The sequence below is a fragment of the Phyllopteryx taeniolatus genome, chromosome 16, assembly GCF_024500385.1.
Source record: "Phyllopteryx taeniolatus isolate TA_2022b chromosome 16, UOR_Ptae_1.2, whole genome shotgun sequence".
Lineage (NCBI taxonomy): Eukaryota > Metazoa > Chordata > Actinopteri > Syngnathiformes > Syngnathidae > Phyllopteryx > Phyllopteryx taeniolatus.
In genome coordinates this window covers 20937089-20957278 of record NC_084517.1, presented here as the reverse complement: position 1 = coordinate 20957278, position 20190 = coordinate 20937089, and the positions used below count along the sequence as shown (strand labels likewise).

General features: G+C 44.9%; 2 protein-coding genes across 3 annotated transcripts in view; one reads left to right on the top strand and one right to left on the bottom strand.

The window, feature by feature from the left end:
* prkar1b (protein kinase, cAMP-dependent, regulatory, type I, beta) overlaps positions 1-20190 on the top strand; it is a 76472-nt gene that overhangs the window by 1119 nt on the left and 55163 nt on the right. The window contains exon 1 of one of the 2 annotated variants that reach the window (XM_061748317.1): positions 18895-19213. The exons of the other annotated variant lie outside the window; for it this stretch is intronic. The gene's annotated coding sequence lies outside the window, so the exon portion shown is untranslated. Of the gene's footprint in view, positions 1-18894; positions 19214-20190 lie in introns of those variants that run through there. 2 annotated transcript variants of the gene reach the window in all.
* On the bottom strand, positions 7-19687 carry LOC133465463 (dynein axonemal assembly factor 5-like). The gene is made up of 13 exons (XM_061748314.1): positions 19108-19687; positions 18019-18203; positions 17823-17947; positions 17371-17489; positions 16127-16359; positions 15513-15737; positions 11371-11514; positions 9895-10063; positions 7054-7201; positions 4013-4163; positions 2579-2735; positions 2139-2330; positions 7-972 (listed from the first exon to the last, which is right to left on the bottom strand). Exons 1-13 carry the CDS (start codon positions 19643-19645, stop codon positions 830-832), a joined length of 2529 nt encoding a protein of 842 aa, XP_061604298.1. The 5' UTR covers positions 19646-19687; the 3' UTR covers positions 7-829.

The following is a 20190-nucleotide window of genomic DNA, read 5'->3' as shown; positions in this document are numbered from 1 at the left end:
GTGAGTTAATCACCACGCGTGTAATGTTTAACCACTAACAGAAGGACAGAGTTGACCTCTGGAGCAGTGGGCACATATCCAAAGTGCACTCAGGAGTTTGGAATAAAAACAGACGACGCTATCAGTAAGAGTCGCTGGTGTAGTACCACAATGTTCCTCAAGGGGCAACAGACAGATCGATGAATCGTCGATATTGGAAGATAGATGGATCAATAGATGGAGGGATAGCTACAAAAAGTCAGATTCTTTTTAATTGTAAAAGATCTTAACTTTTGTGATACGGGCCGACTGTGTAATGGATAGGGACGTTGAAGAACACTTTTTTTTTTTGTGAGACCGATGCCAGTCTGAGTACTCACGCTGGACTACTCACCGATACCAGTTGTACTTTTGATTTCAATTAACACATTGACATATCATTGCGAACAAAGACGCACGTGATGATTCGCCGATGTGGCAAAATGCTGCAGTGTAGCGCCAACTAATGGCGAGGAGGACTTACTCAATGTTAGTTTTGTTTTGTTTTTCCCTGAAGTATCGGTGGCTGGTGTAGGCAGCCCCAACATTATTAGAATTTTCTGGCAAGAAAAAAAAAAAAAAAGCTAAAAAGACAAAACTACGCAAAAAGTCACAAATCTTTATTGCAAAATGACTTTATTCTCGATACTTTGCAACTTTCTTATTGGAAAAAGAAAAAAAGACAAAAAAATCCAGACTGGCCTCTAGTGATGAGCAACAAGCTGAAAAATGAGCAAAGTCAAACAAGACCTGCGGCTTCAATGAATTCTTGTTGAATCATCATCATAATCATAATCCTACTGCGTTGTGGTTAGTGAGCGGACTGTTGGCCGATTGAGTCGATGTGCTGCAGCAATCGGTCGCAGTATCGAACCGATCGATGTTTGGCCCTCACGGCTTCCGTTTCCTTCTTGACAAGATTCGGGACGACGCGGCTGCCCGCCATCAGAACTTCTGCAAACAAGCGCGCGGCGTCGTCGTCATCGTCACAATAGTAAAACAAGTTGGAAGGTGACTCCAATGATAATGACGATACCTTTTGAAGAATGTTCAAGAATATTATGAGAGTGTAGTATGTTGTTGTGCATTGTACAGTATAATATCGTCATTGAGTTTTCTTTTGAAATAATCTCAGACACATTCAACAATTACATATAAATTACATTTCTTCTGATTGTATTTATTTAATGAATTTATGTATTGTATTTTGGCGCCATCTAGTGGGAAGGGACAGTTCAAAATGCATTGCAAAAAGTTTGAGACAAATGTATGAATTCTAAATCCTACTCAATTCTCGTTGTTTTATTTAGTTGATTCAAAATGCTATGGCACATTCGGAGTTATTATTTATGAGGATACATTTCAACCACTAACAAGCAACACCAAATATGTTTCATTTTATTATAGTTTTTGTTTTACATTTGTACCATACAACAGTATTAGTATTTGGCACCATCTAGTGGGTGATATTTCAAAATGCACAGAATATTAATAAATAAGTATAGTAATACAAATATTCTAGTTCGAGATTAATCAGTATAAAATTTAATATTTGAATTAGATATATGTATAATAGTATAAATATTGTAGCTATTTCATTTAGTTGCATATTCAAAATGCGATGGGCCATCATAATTACTATTATAGATACTAAAACCTCTAACAAGCAACACCAAATATTTCATTTACTTTTTTTTTAATCACATTGCATTTAAAAAAAATTTTTTGGTGACTAGTTATTGTACATTATTGTTATTGCTTTTGTGATTTTCAATTTTTTGGCTACATCTAATGGGTGACGTTCAAAATGGACAGCAAAAAATATCAATAAATATAATATTTGAGTTGAATATTCAAAATGCAGTGTTTCATTCACCATTCTTTTTATGATACATTAAAGCCACTCATGTAGTCATGTATTACGCATTATATTTATATTGTATTTTAAAAATGATGACAACGATGGTTATAATTAACAATTAATAACTTGCTATTATATTATTAATTTGAATAATTATTCTTAACCATTCATAAAAACAACAAAACAACATGCTGTGTAGTTTGCGCAAAGTCATTCTTCGAGCCACAGTCATCAACCCTTGAAAAACGTTCCGCCTCACCGAGCGCTCGGTCCTGCACGGAGCTGTCGGCGTCGTCCAGGTGCAGCAGGAGCTGCTGGAAGACGAAGCGCAGGTCCGAGGCGCACAGTTGCGTGTCGTAGTTGCTCCCCAGGCAGGAGAACCACAGGCCAAGAGCCTGCAGGGCCTCGCGCCGCACGTCCTCGCTGCTGTCGTCCAGACGGCTCAGCAGACCTGCGGCCCGCGACAAAAGTACAACTACAGTGAACTCAATTATTTCTTACATTATTGTAGACATTTGTAAGTTTCATTGATCCACTCCAATGCCAATAAGCGATACTGTGAGATGAAGGTATTTTATTTCCCGTTCGCTGCCTTTTGGCGACAAGAGACTCTGCACGCTTTGCTTTCTAGCCACACCTCCATTTCGAATTCTAAATATAATCGCGGTCTCGCAAGATGGTAAAACGGTTTGGACGTACTGGGGTAGATCCTGTTGAGGGTTTGCGCGCTCAGACTGGATCCCACCAGTTTGAGGATGACGGACTGCGAGCGACAGGCCAACAGTCGGCTCATGGGAGATTCTTCTTTCATCCACAGCGCCAGTCCACTGGTCAGAGGCAACTCCATCGCCAGCACCTGAACACAACACAATTCTTTCAAATATACTCTACTACACTTGGGACTCCATAAGGGACTTTTGTTTACTCTATTGCAGAGATGTATATGATGATATATATTTATGTGTATGTACGGCATGAATTATCCTGCTACAGTTTGGAAACATGCAGTGATGGACCATCTTTGACTCGGTAGCATTTTTAGATATAATAAAGTCCAACAATAAGCCCCTATGAGGTGTATTAGTGGACACTGTAGCTTGATGGAAAGCAAAGCCAAGAAATAGAAGAAGAAGAAAAAGTGACGCGCATGACATCAGCGGAGCCGCGAATTGTTCTCACAGGACCGAACGATACGAAAAGGAGCGCCTCTTAACACCCGCGTCGTCCGTCCAGCTGTGCGCCAGAGACGTGCGAACTGGACGGGCCGTGCGAGGCGCTTTGGTCACGCTGCACGCGCCAGGGCGGACAGATGTGTGTAGCTAACAAATAAAACACAACCCTCAAAATTTGGGTACACGACAACTAACACAATGGAAATGCATAAAATACACAATGGAAATGCATCATAAATAAAATCATCTAAATATACAGTGCAAAGATCGTGACAATGTAAAAAGGCCAAATGAAAAAATACCATTTTCACAAGGTGAGAACAACATTAAACACTCTTACATGTCCAATTTCAAATAGCAACCATGCTAATTCAGAGTTTCAGGGACTTAGAATGACACAGAATATTTTTAAATACCAACAATGGTAATTTACAGTAACAGGATGATTTATTTATTGATTTGTTTTTCATACAATCAGGGGTTTCTGAATCAGAACCGAATCATTAGTCCTTGTACTATTCCGAAATTGTAGTCCAACAAATGAAAAATTCGCTGGCATGTTTTGGCTGCCTCGTCTCGCCTTTGAACGTTTCAAATGGCTTACTTTAACCAAGATCCCTCACTGGTCCTTGGCCAGCGGTAGAAGCCCTGGGTCTGTCGCTGCCATAAATCTCCACTGCCTAGTGCCTTCATGCTTCAGGACAAGCGGCTGCCTTCCCAGCTAGCAAGCGAGCTACTTAGCCTGCTGGCTAGCTAGCAGGCTAAGTTACATTACAGTTACGTCACATCATTACAACGCATGCATTTGGGGATTTTTAAAAACTTTTATCGTAGATATGGGGGCACGGCGCTATAAAGGGGATAACATATAATCGCGACACATTCACGACAAAAAGGCAAACTCTCTTTATGAGGCACTGACTACCGAATCCAAAACAGCAGAGAGTATGCGGGTAAGTACCTGCTGGGGCGTGACGGCACCTCCGTGCAGCAGCGCCAGCAGACAGCTGAGGGCGGCGGTCCGCAGGGCGGCGGCAGAGCGGCCCGACAGCCACGACAGGTTCGGAAAAATCACCTCGGACAGGAAATTCTCAAATCCATCCCGAAAAAATCTGGAAGAAGACATTTTTGAGCTATTATAAGATTTCAAGGTGAATGAATATATTTGCGGCTGCTTTTGCGATGTAAATGGGAAGCACGCAGTGATGCTTTCTGGTATGTGCAGGGTGGCATTTTCTGGCATCCCACCCCCAAAAAAAGGCAACATAAAATGCTTTTCTATTGGCGTCGATGACTTTGGCGAAATGTGGAAAAATTGCCGCCGGGTTCTTTGGCACAAAGATCCTGCAAAATGTGTGTGTACATTAGTAACACAAGACAGCACCTTTGCCTTTTCACACAGACCCAGAAATTTAGCCAGGTCGAGTTTGTAACTTTATACCCGCGTTGAGTGTCAGAAGTGTTACCTTCCACACCTGTTGTGCTCTGTCAAATTATCTGGTGGTGGAACGTTGTCTCGCTGTGTGAAAGCGCACACAGTTGCGGCATAATGCTGCGTTCTGCGTGAAAGGTAAATCCAGGACTGCGATATGGTCATTTGGTGGGATTCCTGCGTGAAAGAGGCTCATTTCTTTCTTTGACCGTTCATTTGCAGGTAATTTTGGAGACGGCATTGTGACATGGTGGCGTAGCGCAGCGCCTTTTCACTTTCCCACACTTGCTGGAGGAAGACACCATCTGGTTGTTGTGTTTTTCCTCTTCGCCCTCCCTTTTCCATGCCGGCTCAGGCATTCCGACGTCCTCTCACACGCTAGCAGAGTTCCCAGAGTCCTCTACTTGCAATCAGTTCCGAGGGCCTGCTCTTGTTTTGGCTGTATGGATGATGTCACAACCGAACGACCACTACGCTTTGGCATTTGGGCGCCTGTAGGGGGAGACTGTGTGCCATGAATGCAGCCTGGTGTTTGCTCTGCACATTCAAGTCTGGTTTTCATCTTTCCAAACCACAGCGATTTATGACCATAATTACTCCATCGCACCTTTTCATGTCACAAAGTCTCTACTTCGGTTTGGTGATGTTTCAGGAACGTTCTTGGCTCTGTTATTCCTACAATTGGGAATGAGGGGACAATCTCGCCTTCACAGCATCTACTTTTCTCATGAGGGCAAAGTGATTTTGGCGCAATTTTTCATTGCGCACCTTTTACTTGGGATTCAATCCACATAAAACAACAGCGTCGTCCGTCTGGATGAATGGCAAACTCTTACTTTCTCTTGTTCCGCAGCAAACTTGTCATTGTCATTGTCTGAAAGCATAATGGCTAACGACTGGCAAGAAAATGGGAAGAGTAGATTTTGTATATTTTGTCAGTATGATTCAATTACCGTATTTCTTGTGTATAATGCAAATCCCCCCCCCCCAAAAAATGTCAAAAATCAATGGTGTGCATTATACATAGGTATAGGGGGAAATGAAAAAAAAAATCCCATTTTATAAATGTATGCCGCCATCTAGAGGTTATGAAAAAGCGGTACACGTTAATTTCAATATGCCACTGCCACCGAGCGGTTATGTGAAGTGTACACTTTCATTCTAATATGCCAGCGCCACCTAGACGCTATGATAACGGTGTAGGCTACACTTTCATTCCAATATAACACGGGTATGTATGACTGCATAATATGTACAGTTGTGTTCATAAGTTTACATACCCTGGCTGAATTAGTGAAATATTGTGATACATAGGTAGAAGGGTTTTCCAGAATTTTGAGGTGAACTTTGGGGCTGCGTATTATACATGGGTGTGCATTATACACGAGAAATTACTGTAAAATGTATTGCACATAAGTCGGAAAAAATAAGAGTTGAAAAACGAACTTTTAGGTTAAATGGAAGTGTAGCATACTTAAAAGTTAAATACAACTGAACTCGGGCAGTGATTCTTGGCGCACCACTAGAGGGGGGCCTGCATACGACTGGTGGTACGCATACCCCAATTTGAGAATCACTGACTTAAACAATAGATAAAATATGTCTGAACAGGTTCATGGGCCTCATCTATCGAATACGTTAACAAGTGGAAAGCCCCACAAATCCTAGCAGAGCTTTTTGGCCTCAGTCTTAAGAGTTATTGACATGTCTCCAAGACAACTCCATGAGCGTGGTTTGCCATCTGTGATTGACGGCGGCAGCTGGCGCCCTAGCTGGAACCCTGCGACGGCCTCAGGCATTCCCTCAGATTCGAGCTGCGAGCCCGGGATTGAAGGCTGCACAGCTGAGGGAGCTCGGCGGGACACTGGAGGGCCGGCGGGGAGATCCAAAGGGGATGAACCCATAAACGGAAGCCCCTCTTGTGGGTGTCACGCATGGCTAAGTCTGACCTCATTTACTAGTCACAATACTATTGTCCAACTGCTGAGGGATTCTGATAACATGTGGTTTTCCTCAGGAAGCGATAAAACAGATACTGTTTGACATCCACACATCCTAAAGAAGCTGATGTGCTTGTCCTGACCAAATGGAAATATTTGCTTGTATTCGTGTTTATGTCTAATTCGGGTGGCTGGTGGGTGGAGTTTTAATTTGCGGTTTGATGTGAGGTGAAGTCTAAAAATATAGGGGAAGCTGATGAAAAACAACAGTGGGCGTTCAAAGCTTTGTGGGATGCCACAAAAGTGATGGGAAAAATACAGAAGCACCTCAAAACACAAATTGAAAATGCTGTGATGACAGACGGAAAAAGGCCATTAAAACTAGAGTTGCCCCTATCCGATCATGTGATCTAACATCGGGAGTTTTTTCACATGATGATCCGCTTTTTTTTTTTTGAAACAAAGCTCTCTGTGTGCCTGTTGTTCGAAATAGCCCAAGCTTCTACGCTCGTTGAGGAAAAGTTTTTGAGCCAACTGGAAAAATTTCGCTTAGGACTGGCTGACTCCAAAATAAAGTGCATAGGGTTATAGATCCATATCAAGCGTATGCGTGTGCGTGAGCTGGCTAACCCCTGGGAGTCCAGCGTGTTGCCTGCGTCCAGCAGCAACTTGGCGAGCATGGTTAAGATGTTCATCCTAATCTCTTGGTCTTGCCCGGGATGGAGCCACTTGCACAGCAGGGGCATCAACTGGCTCATGAACTCTCCAATAACTGGACCTACAACACAAACACACACACGTCATGTTTCAATACACACTCACACATATACACGCACACACTCATGTTTGCATGGAACAAACGACACATTGTCCCTGTGTTTATATTTTTAAAAAACAAACTAATTTTCATGTTCGTGCACTTTAGCGACTAAGACAACGCCTGCACACTCAGAGAATATTTTGAGGCGTTGACTGAAGCTCACTGAGAAATCAATGAAGTGGTGAGACAGTGACACACGGGACCCTGAGGAAGTACAAAATAAAAGCCTCCTTGTGTCTGTCACACAGTGTTTCCAATCAAGCGTCTATTACAGGAAAAGGCAGACTCACAATGCCCCCCCCCCCCCACACACACACGCCATGTTTACGGAGCTATTTTTACCCCTCCAAGTGTGCGTAATGCTCGATAAGCGCCCGTTGCCTTTTCGGAATCTGTGGCACAGACTGGAGAGGAGACGGCGGATGTTCCGAGTGCGGCCCGAGAGGAGATTTGCCAGACAGGAACGTGTGAATCGTTATCGGCAGGTCACCTCACACTTTACACGGGGGGAATGAACACTGGTTGTCTAGCATGTGCACGACTGTGAGCGGACATACGGTACTGTACAATCAAATTCGAAATCAAAATGTAGTAGCTGTTTTCATCACGAGTAAGACCCACAAGAAAGTCTCAAGAACCCATGCCTGAAAAGACAGGAAGTCAGCCATTTTGGATTCAGCCAAATTTCAGGGGTCCATCAAATGGCAGCGATTTTTGTCCTATTGCTAGCAAACTGAAACCACGAATATGAGACAGATGGGTGACGGTAAATTGCAACAAATTTGAATTGTTTTTATTGTGTAGTCGACTCACAAAAAACACATACAAAACACTAAGAACTCAGTTCAATAAGGTCGTAGCTATTCTGTTTGCAATGAAGGCCAGCGCTACGCTGCTCGCAATTTTGATGGCCGTTTATCTCCTTTAGCAAGACGCTAAGTCCCGTCCAAAGGGGAAATAAAACATTTGCCGCGAAGCGCTCGGTGTCATGCCAGCTGAGTAAACGGGAAGGACATAAGAGGCTCTTGTCTCCAACAAACAATGATGAGGCGCAGAAAGAGCTGATGAGCAAGCAAAGGATCCAAGTCTGAGTCCAGCCTATTGTTCAAGAGACTTCCCCCCCCCATCACTCATAATGTGCACACATCAAACACAGGATCCACACTCTCTTAAAGACATCCCGGCAATGAGTCCTGCGGGGCATAAGGGTACCAATGAAAACTGGGCGTATGCACATTAGGCCTTCAAAGTGGCCTTGATCCACAGGGGAAGGTCAAGAGCGGGCAGCGGCCTGGTCGTTTGATGTCGTGACCTGTGCGGGGATCATCCAGTGAGCAGCCCGGCTAAGTGTGTGAATGTGCGGGTCTGTTTGCGTGGCGGATTAGGGGGGCACTCAGCTGCCCGCTCAATTAGAAAGGAAAAGAGGGAGCTGCAGATGAAAGTGTGGCGCAAGGAGGTGCCGATGATGGGGGATTAGATGGCACAGGGGGAGCTAAAGCGAAGGTCTCGACACCACAGAGGAGGTCACCGCCATTTAACACACAAACACACGCGCACGCACGGAAAAACACTGACAAGCTGGACTGAGGCAGGGAGACAAAGATTTGTAAAAGTCGAGCCAACTAGTGCTAATGACCGCCTTCTGTTGTTCTGTCTCTCGTTCTGCTGTCAAACTGGGGTCCCCGAGCTGTAACTTGGGGGTCCGCAAAATAATTTCCAATAAACGATCATGTGCGTTTTTTAAAAAAGTGCATACCACCTATGGGGACCGGCACGCCAATTAAAAGAGAAACTACAATGAAGCCCCGCTATTCATGGAGGGATCGGGTCTGAGCCCTGCCTGGAATAGCAAAAATCCATAAATATTTGACACCCCCGCCCCACACACAAAAATGGTTGAAATTGTGTATAAATGCCACAAGATGACGGCAAAGCACTTAAAACAGGGATCATAAAGTATCAACGGCATTCATTCTTCTCTCGCATGTACCCATTTATGAATCCATGTTACATAAATGATTGCATCTGTTTTTTTTTAGTGGGAGTTAATGTCGGCCATCGCTTTTTGAAGAATATTTGCTGAAAGTGTCGAAAAGGTTGCTAATTTGGCAGCACTGAGTCTGCTTTTGTAAACTAGCTCATCTCGGTTCCCTGCCTTGTTGTTCGTGGAGCAGTGTACCGAACCTAGCAACTTTTGTATTAAAACAGCTAATAAATACTTAGGTTGAGATGATTAAAATCTATAATTTAATTTCGGGCTGCGCATGGAAGTTATTGTCGCCAGGATTATGACGGGTCCTTGGTCAAAAATCTTGCCTGGAACCCACGTTGTAAACTTTTGTGCACTCTACGCGGGCACAAAAACCGTAAACAACTACTGCGGATGCCAGAAAAGGAATGCGGTCTTGAAAATGTGCTGGGCTGCTCTGACAGCTGCTGGGTCTTGATGCGCTGCCCCCGTGATGGATCACGTGTGAACAGCGCAATGTTTCAAACGTGATGTAAGGGGGCTTGTGTCTCAACTTGCTCGGGAAAGCGCCATGAAGTAATACTTAATAAAACATTAACCGGATGATGCGTTTTCTCCGGCGTGCTTCTGGAATGTTCCGATCAACAGGTGGCTGTGTGACCATCGGCTTATGTCGTCTCACCTGATTGCACCACTATGATGTGTATTTGGAGTCGCTGCGGGGAATAAATGGACAGGGAGTCCACAGAGGCAGACTGCCAGTCCAGCAGTTGGGCCACGTGTTGCCTGTAGAGCTCCGTCACCGAGCCCAGTCCCTGGACCTCGCACAAAATCTGTGTGCTCTCCAGGGCCTGAGGGACACACATGAAAGGACAGAAGAGAATAAAGTGACCTCAGCACAGTCAAGTTACAACTGGAGCATTAAATTATATTATTATATTGGGGGGGTAGCAAATGAGATTTATTTAACCTTTAAGTTCTCACGGGTGCTGGAAATACTTGAATTCTGCTTTGAGTGATACCATCTTTTCTAAAATAAACACCGAGCTAACTTAATCAAGGATTTGTTGTTTCCCTTGAATTTGTTGCAAAAAAAAAATCTATTTCAACATATGACATAGTCTATTTTCAAATAGTCTGGTGCAGTGTCCCGTTAAGCAAATAAACGTATTCCCTTCGAATAGATGACCTCCGGGGGAAATAAAAAACAGGTGGTGCAATCAAGTAGCTGTAACTACCTTTAACAAAAAAATAAACAATACCCCCCAGTACAAGACAACGAGACACTCCATTCGCATTGTAAGTAACAATTCTCCAATTAATCAATGTGCAGTAACGTAAATATGAAATGTGCTACATCTAAAGGCACTGGAAAAGCACTTAAAAATGGACAATGTGTAAAACGTACTTTATTAATCCCAGGAGGGCGGGGGGGGGGGAAAGTGTTCAAGCTCACATGTGAGACCATGGGAAAAACAACATGACAAGTTCTTACACAAACAAGTGCTTTGTCACGAAAAAAAGAAAAGACACAGGATGTCACCAAAGTCAAAGGAAACCAACTCGAACATACTTGAGTGAAGTTGATTTTAGAGGAAGCGGCAGGAAGGCGAGCGAATAATGAAGTGACACTTCAGAGCAGGGGAACGGACTTCATAAGTGCCGTCATCGTCCCTCGGGGAGCAGCGGGGACGGAGGCCGACAGACAACCGAGCTGTCCACTGATGGGAAAACGGTGGCCCTTTTCTGGGAAACGGCTGCCGCTCTTCCTCTGGGCCCACCGATGCTTTCCTATTATTCATCATCTCACTGTCGCGGCGGGCCTCTTCTTGATCACTGGCCATCCCAAAAATAATGTCAATCAAATGTTGCTCCCGGACCATAATTTGCACACGCCAGCTTTACTGTGACTGTGACGCACACCTGCAAAGGAAACATCTGTTTTTTTTTTTTTTTTTAATCTGTTTCGCTCTTTCTCCGCCTTTCACCCAGGACTAGATTTAAAAGTTCCATTCCAAAAGGTGCAATTTGAGCGCCCTTTGGCTAAGTGGGTAATTATACTGTTTGCATGCCCACTTTGAAGCTGGGCATTCCTCGAATAGCTGCCTTGCATCATAAAAACGTCCTTTCTAATAAAACCGGAGTGAAGTTTCCTCACCTTCTGGCTGACGTGAGGCTCCGTGGAGAGGCTCTGGACGGTGACCAGCACCTGCAGCAGCTGCAGGCTGACCGCGCCGCACTCTGAACCGCACTGGCGCAGCAGCGCGTCCACGCAGGCTAGCAACTGCTCCAAGTACGCAACCTGGACAATGACGAAAAGAGATGGAGGAGGTGAAGCGGTGTAATATAGAAGGCAAACGGCCATCCATCCATCTCCACGTGGCGTCAGAAAGCATTAAAGAAAGCTCGTGTTATGTCCCCGTGTTATCGCTGGAGAGAGCTGCCTTTTACGCCCCGGGGCCCGTCATTAGGGCTAAATGGTGGTGACACTGTGCTGATGGGGACTCTCATACTTGTACAGACACACTTGTTGACCCGGGCAATTACGAGTGCAATCACTGGGAGGTGCGCGGCAATGCTTGGCACGTGTCTGCAGGAAAACAAAAAAAAGTTGATGTTGATATTGATGCTGTGTGTTGAACATGATGGATGACAAGCATGTTACTCTTTATCCAAACCAATTCACTTTACATTATTTCCTAGAGGGATTTATTTTGTTGAAACAGCTTATTAGATCTAACAGGGCCACTAATCCAGGTGTTGAAAAAACTCAAGGGCCACATTTGTGTTTTTAAACAAATGGGCCAGCCCATTCAAAGATGAGGTCAAATAATTGTTTTCCCCCCCCCAACTAAATGTTACCGGCATTAGCCATGTTGCAAGTCATGCATTCAAAAATGGACATGCACACATTCAGATGTGCATCTTATACTACGGGGTGAGAAAACAACCACTAGAAATGGCGCAAAGTGGGAAACAAACAAACAAAAAAATCGACGGGGTTTAACAACTATGTGGACACCTGGAGCCGAGTGAGCTACACCTGTTTTTTTTTTTTGGGGGGGGGGCCCGGACACGCTGCTACAGGGGCCACCGCTGGATACATCAATTACACACACACACGACTCTGTAGCAAACCGTGGGCGCCTCGATCCGAAGCCCACCCCCGACAGACACGTTGCTACGGCGACAGGAAAATAAACACCCTTGCGCTCACGTTCCCGCCTTCCGCTTCTACCGTTAAGTGTCAGTAAAAGGCGGCATGAGCAAAATGCGGCTGTCACTCATGACAAATGTTGGCATGAGGGAGATTCTTGAATATTTTGCATTATTCTGAAATGAAACAGATGCTCCTTTTCCCCCAGCTGTCCTGCTAATCTGCTATTTTCCAGTACCCACCGACAGGCGTGGTAGTTTGCCTAAAAATCACTTTGCGGATCCCCTCGCACTCTTGTCACCACGGCAACACACAACAAAATGACTCTCACCGGAGTCGAGGGGGTTTGTTAATCCTCGGCGGAGTACCCCCTTCAAAAAGGAAAACCATATGTGATTCGTAAGCAAACACGACACAACGAACCTTACAACTCGCTCGCGTCTTTAACCACCGGCTCGCCTTTCATTTACCCTCAAACTCTTAACGCCATCTTCAACTGACCGAGCTTGTTTTCACAAGCTGTCTTTTTTTCCCTCTTTCTCCATAACTCTTGCGGAAATAAAGAAAAGAAAACAAGGCACATGAAAGAGTCTGCGAGGTCAAACCGTGGAGAAGCGTCGTATATCTGCTACCAAATTTTCAGCTCGTTCCCCCCGGACTTCCTGCACCATTTTCCCCACCACAGTACACTTTGAAGACTATTTATATTTCATTTTTCAACAGTTCCACTGTATTTGGATTTCATTTGCTGCGAGTTTCATATTTCTCCGCCTCTCATTTTGAGTCAAGATAACTTAATATGCTAGAATGGCGCACATCTTAATTATATACCTTCACGGATACCGAACTCCATTCTGTTAATGGGGTGGAACTGATTGTCGATTGATTGTGTCTTAAGGCAAAGGAGGCAAAATGGAGTGCACCACTTGACATTAACCAGCAGAGGCGCTGTTGACTCTGTCTCCGAGTTAGCTATCTAAAGAAGAACTTCATAAGTTGAGCTCCATACTGTTCGGGACAGCAGTGATTTGTACCGACATGAAAACGAATTCACAACATTCCTTAAAAATGTATTGATGAATTGATTGTTGATTTTCTCCATTGTTGCCTGAGGAAATGTAGTCACAAACTCTTTGATGGAAGATGATCTGCACTTTTGGTGTTGTAAATTTGGGCAGCACAGTGACCTAGTGGACCTCAGGGCTGCCTCACAGAATCTCTGCTCCAGCTTTCCTGTGTAGCGTTTCTATCTTCTCCTCCAGCTCTTTTTAACGCCACTCGGACTGACGGACAGGAGCCGCATTTGTGCCAAGCAATCAGGGACAGGTCGCAGGTGCTCTACTTGTCCGAAAGGGAGACACGGATGGACATCTGAGAGGAAGCGGGGGTCTCCCTCCATCTGCGACCAGCCTGTCCTGTTACTTCCCTCCTCGTACGCTGGCGACGGGGGGAGGACACAAGCGGGTCAGCCAGCGCTGTGCTCAATTTATCATCGGCCTTGACCGGGCGGGCTTCGACATTACGGGGGGGGGGGGGGGGGGGGGGGAGGATTCTTTTTAAAGCTTGTGGTGTGAGAGCGAAGGGTGGAATGAAGGTGACATACTTGGGGCTATAAACGAAACAAAACAAAGCAAAGCACAAAGACTGTGTACTGCTTTGTTCATCGGAAGGGGTCAGAGCAGCCATGCGGGGGGTGGACATTCCTGCGGGCCTTGCTTGGAGAGGTGAGTTGCCACTGAAGCGCAAAAACAGAATCCCTGAAAGGGAAACGTATTTTGGACTGGAAGGTCCAGTCTGGTCCAGATTGCATCTTCCGGTGCAGCCGTTCTTTGTCGATTTGGATGAAATGCTTTTGGGTGGTTGTTAAAGGTAAAATTCTGGAAGTCTGAAGGTTTTGTATCTTGACTAAGCCCCAGAGCCAATTACAGAACAAAAGATGCATTTGTTAGAAAATGCCACCCATAGAAAGAACATGGGAGATTGTTTTCAAATGCAAGATAACATTTTCCAACTTGAATATGAACTTGCATGTTTTTCTTCAAAAGGTGGAAGCTTCCGTCTTGTCATAACCCAGACGGAAAACGAATATGAGAGATTGTCGTAACACACAGGGCAACTTTGACCTCCTTTAATATTAACGCCAGTGTTTTTCTTCACAAGAAAAGGCCTTTTGTCATGCCACCCACAGCCCGGGCATATGAAAAACACAGAGATTGTTGTCACATATAGGACAATGCCAGAATTTCCTGCAGCTCCTTTCATGTTGATTTACAACGCTTTGAGGTTTTTGAACCTTTTGTCACAAAAACCTGGCATCTTAACAAGGGTGTGTAGACTTTTGTGTATCATACTGCCATGCTGCGTTGTGGGCGTTTCACGTGGCGTGATTACATCGAGAGTCAATGCAGTTGGCATGAATACACGGGAATCTGTGCCGGGTGGCGCATATGACGCGTTTGACTCACAATGTGGGCCGTGTCCCTCCAAGGTTGGCAGGAGATGCTGCTCGTCGTTCCACATTTGAGGCCATTTTTTCCACCAGCTGTGTGTGCGTGTGTTATTTTAAGACAAACAACAAAGGCATCCTTATCTCCTTTTTTCCCCCCCTCTGGATGTGAGCACAAACATGATGATCACAGACTTGTAATATTAGATTTGGCAAACAACATGTGGCCTGTCATTCGCTTTTGCCAGGTCAGCTTTTTTTCTTTTTCGGATTTCCTCAACAGCAAACCCGCTGAACTCGCTGTGCACAGAGGTGCTATTGAAAAGGCCACTTTTGAACTAAGGCTACCTCTAAAGATGTAGCGTCTTATCACAAAATGTATTTACATTGGTATGGGGCAAATTAGGCAAAGAAATATATTGCCAAAAATAAGAGTGCTAATGTACACAGGGGCAGTTGACAATGATCTTCTATGACACTGCCAAAATCACCAAATAAGAGTGGAATTTAAACAGCCGGAGCATAAAGAGTACGCAGCGGGTTAACAAGTTTAACTTTGATGCTTTTCCTAGTGAGGTGTCCACCACACTGGACAATGAAATGGTTGTTTAGGCTGAGAGTGAAGCACATGGAAGTACTCTCCTGTGAATAACATTACAAGGTAAACCACAACAAGAGCCAAACTTCCCCCACTGACCTGATGATATTCCTGGCAAACTTCAGGCTGGGCCAGTGTGTCGGCAACCTGCCGCAGGTGCGGTACCAGCAGAGCTTTGGGGCATCCTCCCAGCACGGCACACAGCACCATGAGGGCAGACCACGGGTAGGAGGCGGAGGAGGGCGCGTTGACGTGATCCAGGAGCAGCTTGAGGAAGACCTCAGGTGGGACGAAGGTGCCCAACTGTTTAGCAGCGGCCAGGCACTAGTGGGGAAGTCAACGGGTTCTTGCTAAATCCTTTAGTACTGCTTGACTTGGTGAACAACACATTTCATGACCCATACAGCTGTGAACATATGACCCATAAACTATTACAGATATGGTGGATATAAAATGTCTACACACCCCTATTAAAAAATATATATATTTTTTTATTTTTTGGGTGAGAAAATGATTTTTTTCTTTGTAAGAAAAGGCTTTCACCTTGCCACCTACTGGATAGCCCAGACATGATGAGGAACAACGGAGATTGTCGTCATGCGTCGGATGCAGCTAGCACTTGCCAGAAATTTCTGATGTAAGACTCTCTGACCAGTTTGTCTTCTTTTAATATCACAAAAACCTGGCATTTGAACAGACTTTTTAAGACTCACGTTGTGGACCACATCCCTCTCAGAGTCGGTACAGGCCCGGTAGAGGAGGGCCAGGAGAGGCTGGAGGTGCTGTGTGCTGTGGTCCTCTGCGTGGAGCAGCAGCACCGACAGCAGCTGAGAGGTTCTGACCCGAGTGGGAACCAGCCAGTCGGTCAGGTCGTGGCTGATGGCGGGCACAAGTCTGTACAGATTCCTCACCACCAGCTCCCGACAGCCCAGACCTGGACGCTCCACTGGGGCAAGAGAGAGAAATCGCTGCCTTTTACTTTTTCTACCATGTGATGGTATGAACTCTGCCTAGCAACAGGTGACGTGACGTAAAGTCTCGAAATTGTTTGACATTAGCACCGGTCATTACTGAGGGAGACTCATTTATAAATACCATACCGTAGAGTAATGTAATGTTTACATGGTTACTGCTGGGCCTAAATGGCCACCACCTCCCACAATGCAGCGCAGCTTTTGTATTGCATTGTGGGAGGTGGTGGCCATTTTAGGCAAAAAACAGACAGCTGAAGCACAGTGCCAATGCTGTTTCTGCGGCACGAGAAAAAAGTTCTGAGCCTTCAGCGGCATTGCCAAGACTGTTTGTAAACCAAAAATAGCATGTAACCTGAGGTAATTTTGCTTTTAAAAAATTATTTATACGCCCAATTAGTTTCCTCTATGGAGGTCCCCCAAAATTGCCACGTCTAAGTCGCAAAAACATTTTAAAAAGGCAGGAAAATGCCGACGTTTACAGGCAGTATGAAAGTGGACTTGAGAGGAAGAGGGGACTGAAGGAAGCTAAATCAGAGGAGCGCACAGGGGCAGGATAAAACAAGCCCTTTTGCGGTTACCTCTCTGTGTTGAACAGTGACCCCTGCGCACTGGGAGGCCCTGCTAATTTATGACGGCGAGAAAGAAAAAGACAAAATAAAACAAAAAGGGGGAGGGATAATTCCCGTTCGTGTCCTATCCTCTGGCAGAGGTTGCATTTCTGGCAGTATTTGCAGAAGCTAAGCGCTTGTAGCCCTGCCGCCCACACAGGCACTTATTTAACCTGGCAAGCTGTAGTGACCGTGTTCCTTTTCACTTTTGTCCGGAGCCCACCCGACCCCAGGGGGACGTACACGTCTACATCCAACCCAGTGCCTGCACATAAAACGGAGCAGTTGTTTATTGGCATGCCACAGGTGTATTGTCATTTCAAAAGGTCGGTCTTGTCAAAGTGGCGCTCTCGCTTGTTTGCAACGGTGACTGACCTCCTGGTGGATAAAAGGGCGGCGGCGTGAGGAGGAAGTCCATCTTGTCCTTGAGGTCGTCCTCGTTCTCCTTCTCCCACTGTGCGCCGACCCGCCGCCATAAATCAGCCGCTAAAAGCCTGCAAAAGAAATCCAGTCATTCAGCAGTCCCATTACTCATTTATCAATCCATTTTTTTTTTTTTACAGGACAATTTTGAACATTTTTTTTTTAGCGTACGACTGTGAGGCAGATGTGCCGACCAGTAGCCGACCTGCCGTACATTCGAATAGGGAACAATTGGTCAGAGGCCCAAGCGCATTCTGGATTTATCTCAATTTTTGAACTTGGAAGAGCTTCCACTATATTTGAGTTGATAAAATGACGAACAGATTCAATTACCGTTTTATTCTGTTACATTAGCAAGTGAAATTCCAAAATATAAAGAATGGAGCGAATGCATGCAAGCGTACCTTATTTCGGGAATCTCATCGGTAAGACCGCTCAGCAAGAGTGGAGTGACTTTGTGGAAATAAGAGTATCTGTCCGGCAAGTTGAGCAGCCAATCACCGACGACTACGGTCACAGCTTTTCTCACCTGCACCACGATTGGGTTGATAGTGGACTTCAATAACAAGTAGCAATGAGAGCGCATTTGCAGAAAACAACCTGCGGCGAGTCGTCAAACAGCCTCTGTGCCAGGTGAGAGAGGACGTCGTCCACGTTTTTCCCAGTGCCGAACTGAATGACCGTGCCGGTGGCTTCGATGACGGACACCCGCACCTTGGAGTGCTGATGAGCGATTGTCTGCATGAGAGGCTTCACCAGACTCTCAGCCTGCATGTGGAAGTGCTCTGCAGAGGCAAACAGAGAGATGGTTGAGGTTTTACTTTTTAAAATGTGTATACAAATACAATAATGTTTTGACTTAAAGGTTTAATTTTCTGACTTTGCAATAATCAGCCACGTTTTTGCTGATTTGCAACAATAACACTTTATTATACATTGCAAAGATGTTATTCAAAACATACAATAACACTACTAATTGTAGATTAAACAACATAAATTACAATGCTTATGATGATTTATAATCTAATCGTTAATCGTGCAATGGTACTGCTGCCCAGGGACTTCCGGAGACTTCTCTTACCTAACCAATGTCCTGTTAAGCTTTGCTGGCAGTCCAGAAGAATTTGACCAATATATCACACACAACCCATAGTCAGGGTTTCATAAAAACTTAAGTGCAACGTAAGTAAACAATAAACCTGATACTTTAATAAGGCACACATTCAATGAACTACTGGTAACTTAAACACACACAAACGACCAGGATTAAAATCCTTATTACTGCAATAATTCATAACTGCGAGGTGCAATGCATTCTGGGAAGCACGTGGCTTCACCGTCAATGTGCTTACGCCGAGGGGGCGGGGCCCCAACTGCCCGATTGCCAATAGCAGTCGGTCTTCTTTCTTTGGCAGCCTTCAAGTATCCCTTGCAAAGCAAAAGCTCCGCCCCCAGTTGACATGGTAACCTAAGCCAGACTCGCCAATGGCGCGGGATGGAAGTTGGCAATTATGTAGAATTGTGGGGAAAACAAAAACAAAAAACTTAATATCCATCTTCCGCTTTCGTATTTTTGATGGAACGCAACACGTGTGAGTGTGGTGGTGGAGGAATGTGTTTTGCTGCCATTCGAAGCCTTTAAAGCACTATTGCGAACCGCGTATTAGCCATAGCCAAAGTTTGACTGACCTGGTACGCATTTAGCAAAGTTCACAGTGCATTTGCAGCTTTCTCTTTTGACATCGGGGAAAGGGTCGACCACGGTCCTCTGCAAAATGTTCATCATTTCGTTCAGGTAAGGCGCCAGCTGCTTTCCGCACACCTCCACCGTCAGACTCAACATCCGCGTCGCCGACAAGCGAAGCTCCTCCGCCGGCTCAAGCAACTCCTTATCGCCGAACCGCTGAGCCAAGCACGGCATGAGATAAGGCAACGACTCCTGCGGTTCGGGGACGCAGCGAATAAACTCGCTTATTAGCAAAATAGCGATTTCTCGGCATCTTTCCATCGGGTCTGACAGACACTTGAGGAGGGGCTTGAGGAGGGCTGAGAAAAGCTCCTGGAGGGCGACAGCCGAGAGCTTTTTATCCACCGTCTCCCTCTTGATGGACTCCAGGGCTCTCTTCCTCGTCGACTTGTCGTCTTCGCCGAGAGAGTTTAAATGCCGGGCGAGTCCCCGCAAAACCTCCGCGGAAACATGCTTCTCTCGCGACGCCGTCGACGCCATCTTTGTTGTGGTCGTTATGGAAACCAAAACAAACGCCTGCGTTATGACAGCTTCCGGTTCCAAATTGACGAGTTACGCTAGTATGCGTTATTGTTATTTTGTATTTACATGATTACTTACATAGACCCAGGAATCAATACATTGAAACTGTCGTCCCATAAAATTTCAAATAAGCCATCCACAAAATACAGAAAAATGCACTTGTTATGTAATTTGAAACGGTCCTAATACATAACGGAACTGGAGCTGCTGTAGTAAAAGTGATTCCTAAATATTAGGTCTTCATCATCCGCTAAAATTGCTTTTATCGCTTGTCTCTCCCTATTGATGACCAATTTACACAACAAATATCAGCGGTAACAAAGTTTTGCATCAGCATATTTGGTCTGATTTTGTTGATTTTTTTATTTTTTATTTGATTTTTTAAATTTTAAATCCAGTACGGTATTTATTAAGTACAGTTCAGTTGTTTCTATGCAAACATTTATATTTAACTTTTATGAGCTATATATTTTTTTACTAGCACAGTGTTGATGTTCAAAATG

Coding starts and splice junctions, on each gene's coding strand:
- LOC133465463 (XM_061748314.1), bottom strand. CDS start 19,645: ATGGCGTCGACGGCGTCGCGAGAGAAGCATGTTTCCGCGGAGGTTTTG. Junction 7,202..9,894: donor CATCATAGTGGTGCAATCAG/GTGAGACGACAT, acceptor TTTGTGTTGTAG/GTCCAGTTATTGGAGAGTTC. Junction 973..2,138: donor CGTGCAGGACCGAGCGCTCG/GTGAGGCGGAAC, acceptor GCTTGTTTGCAG/AAGTTCTGATGGCGGGCAGC.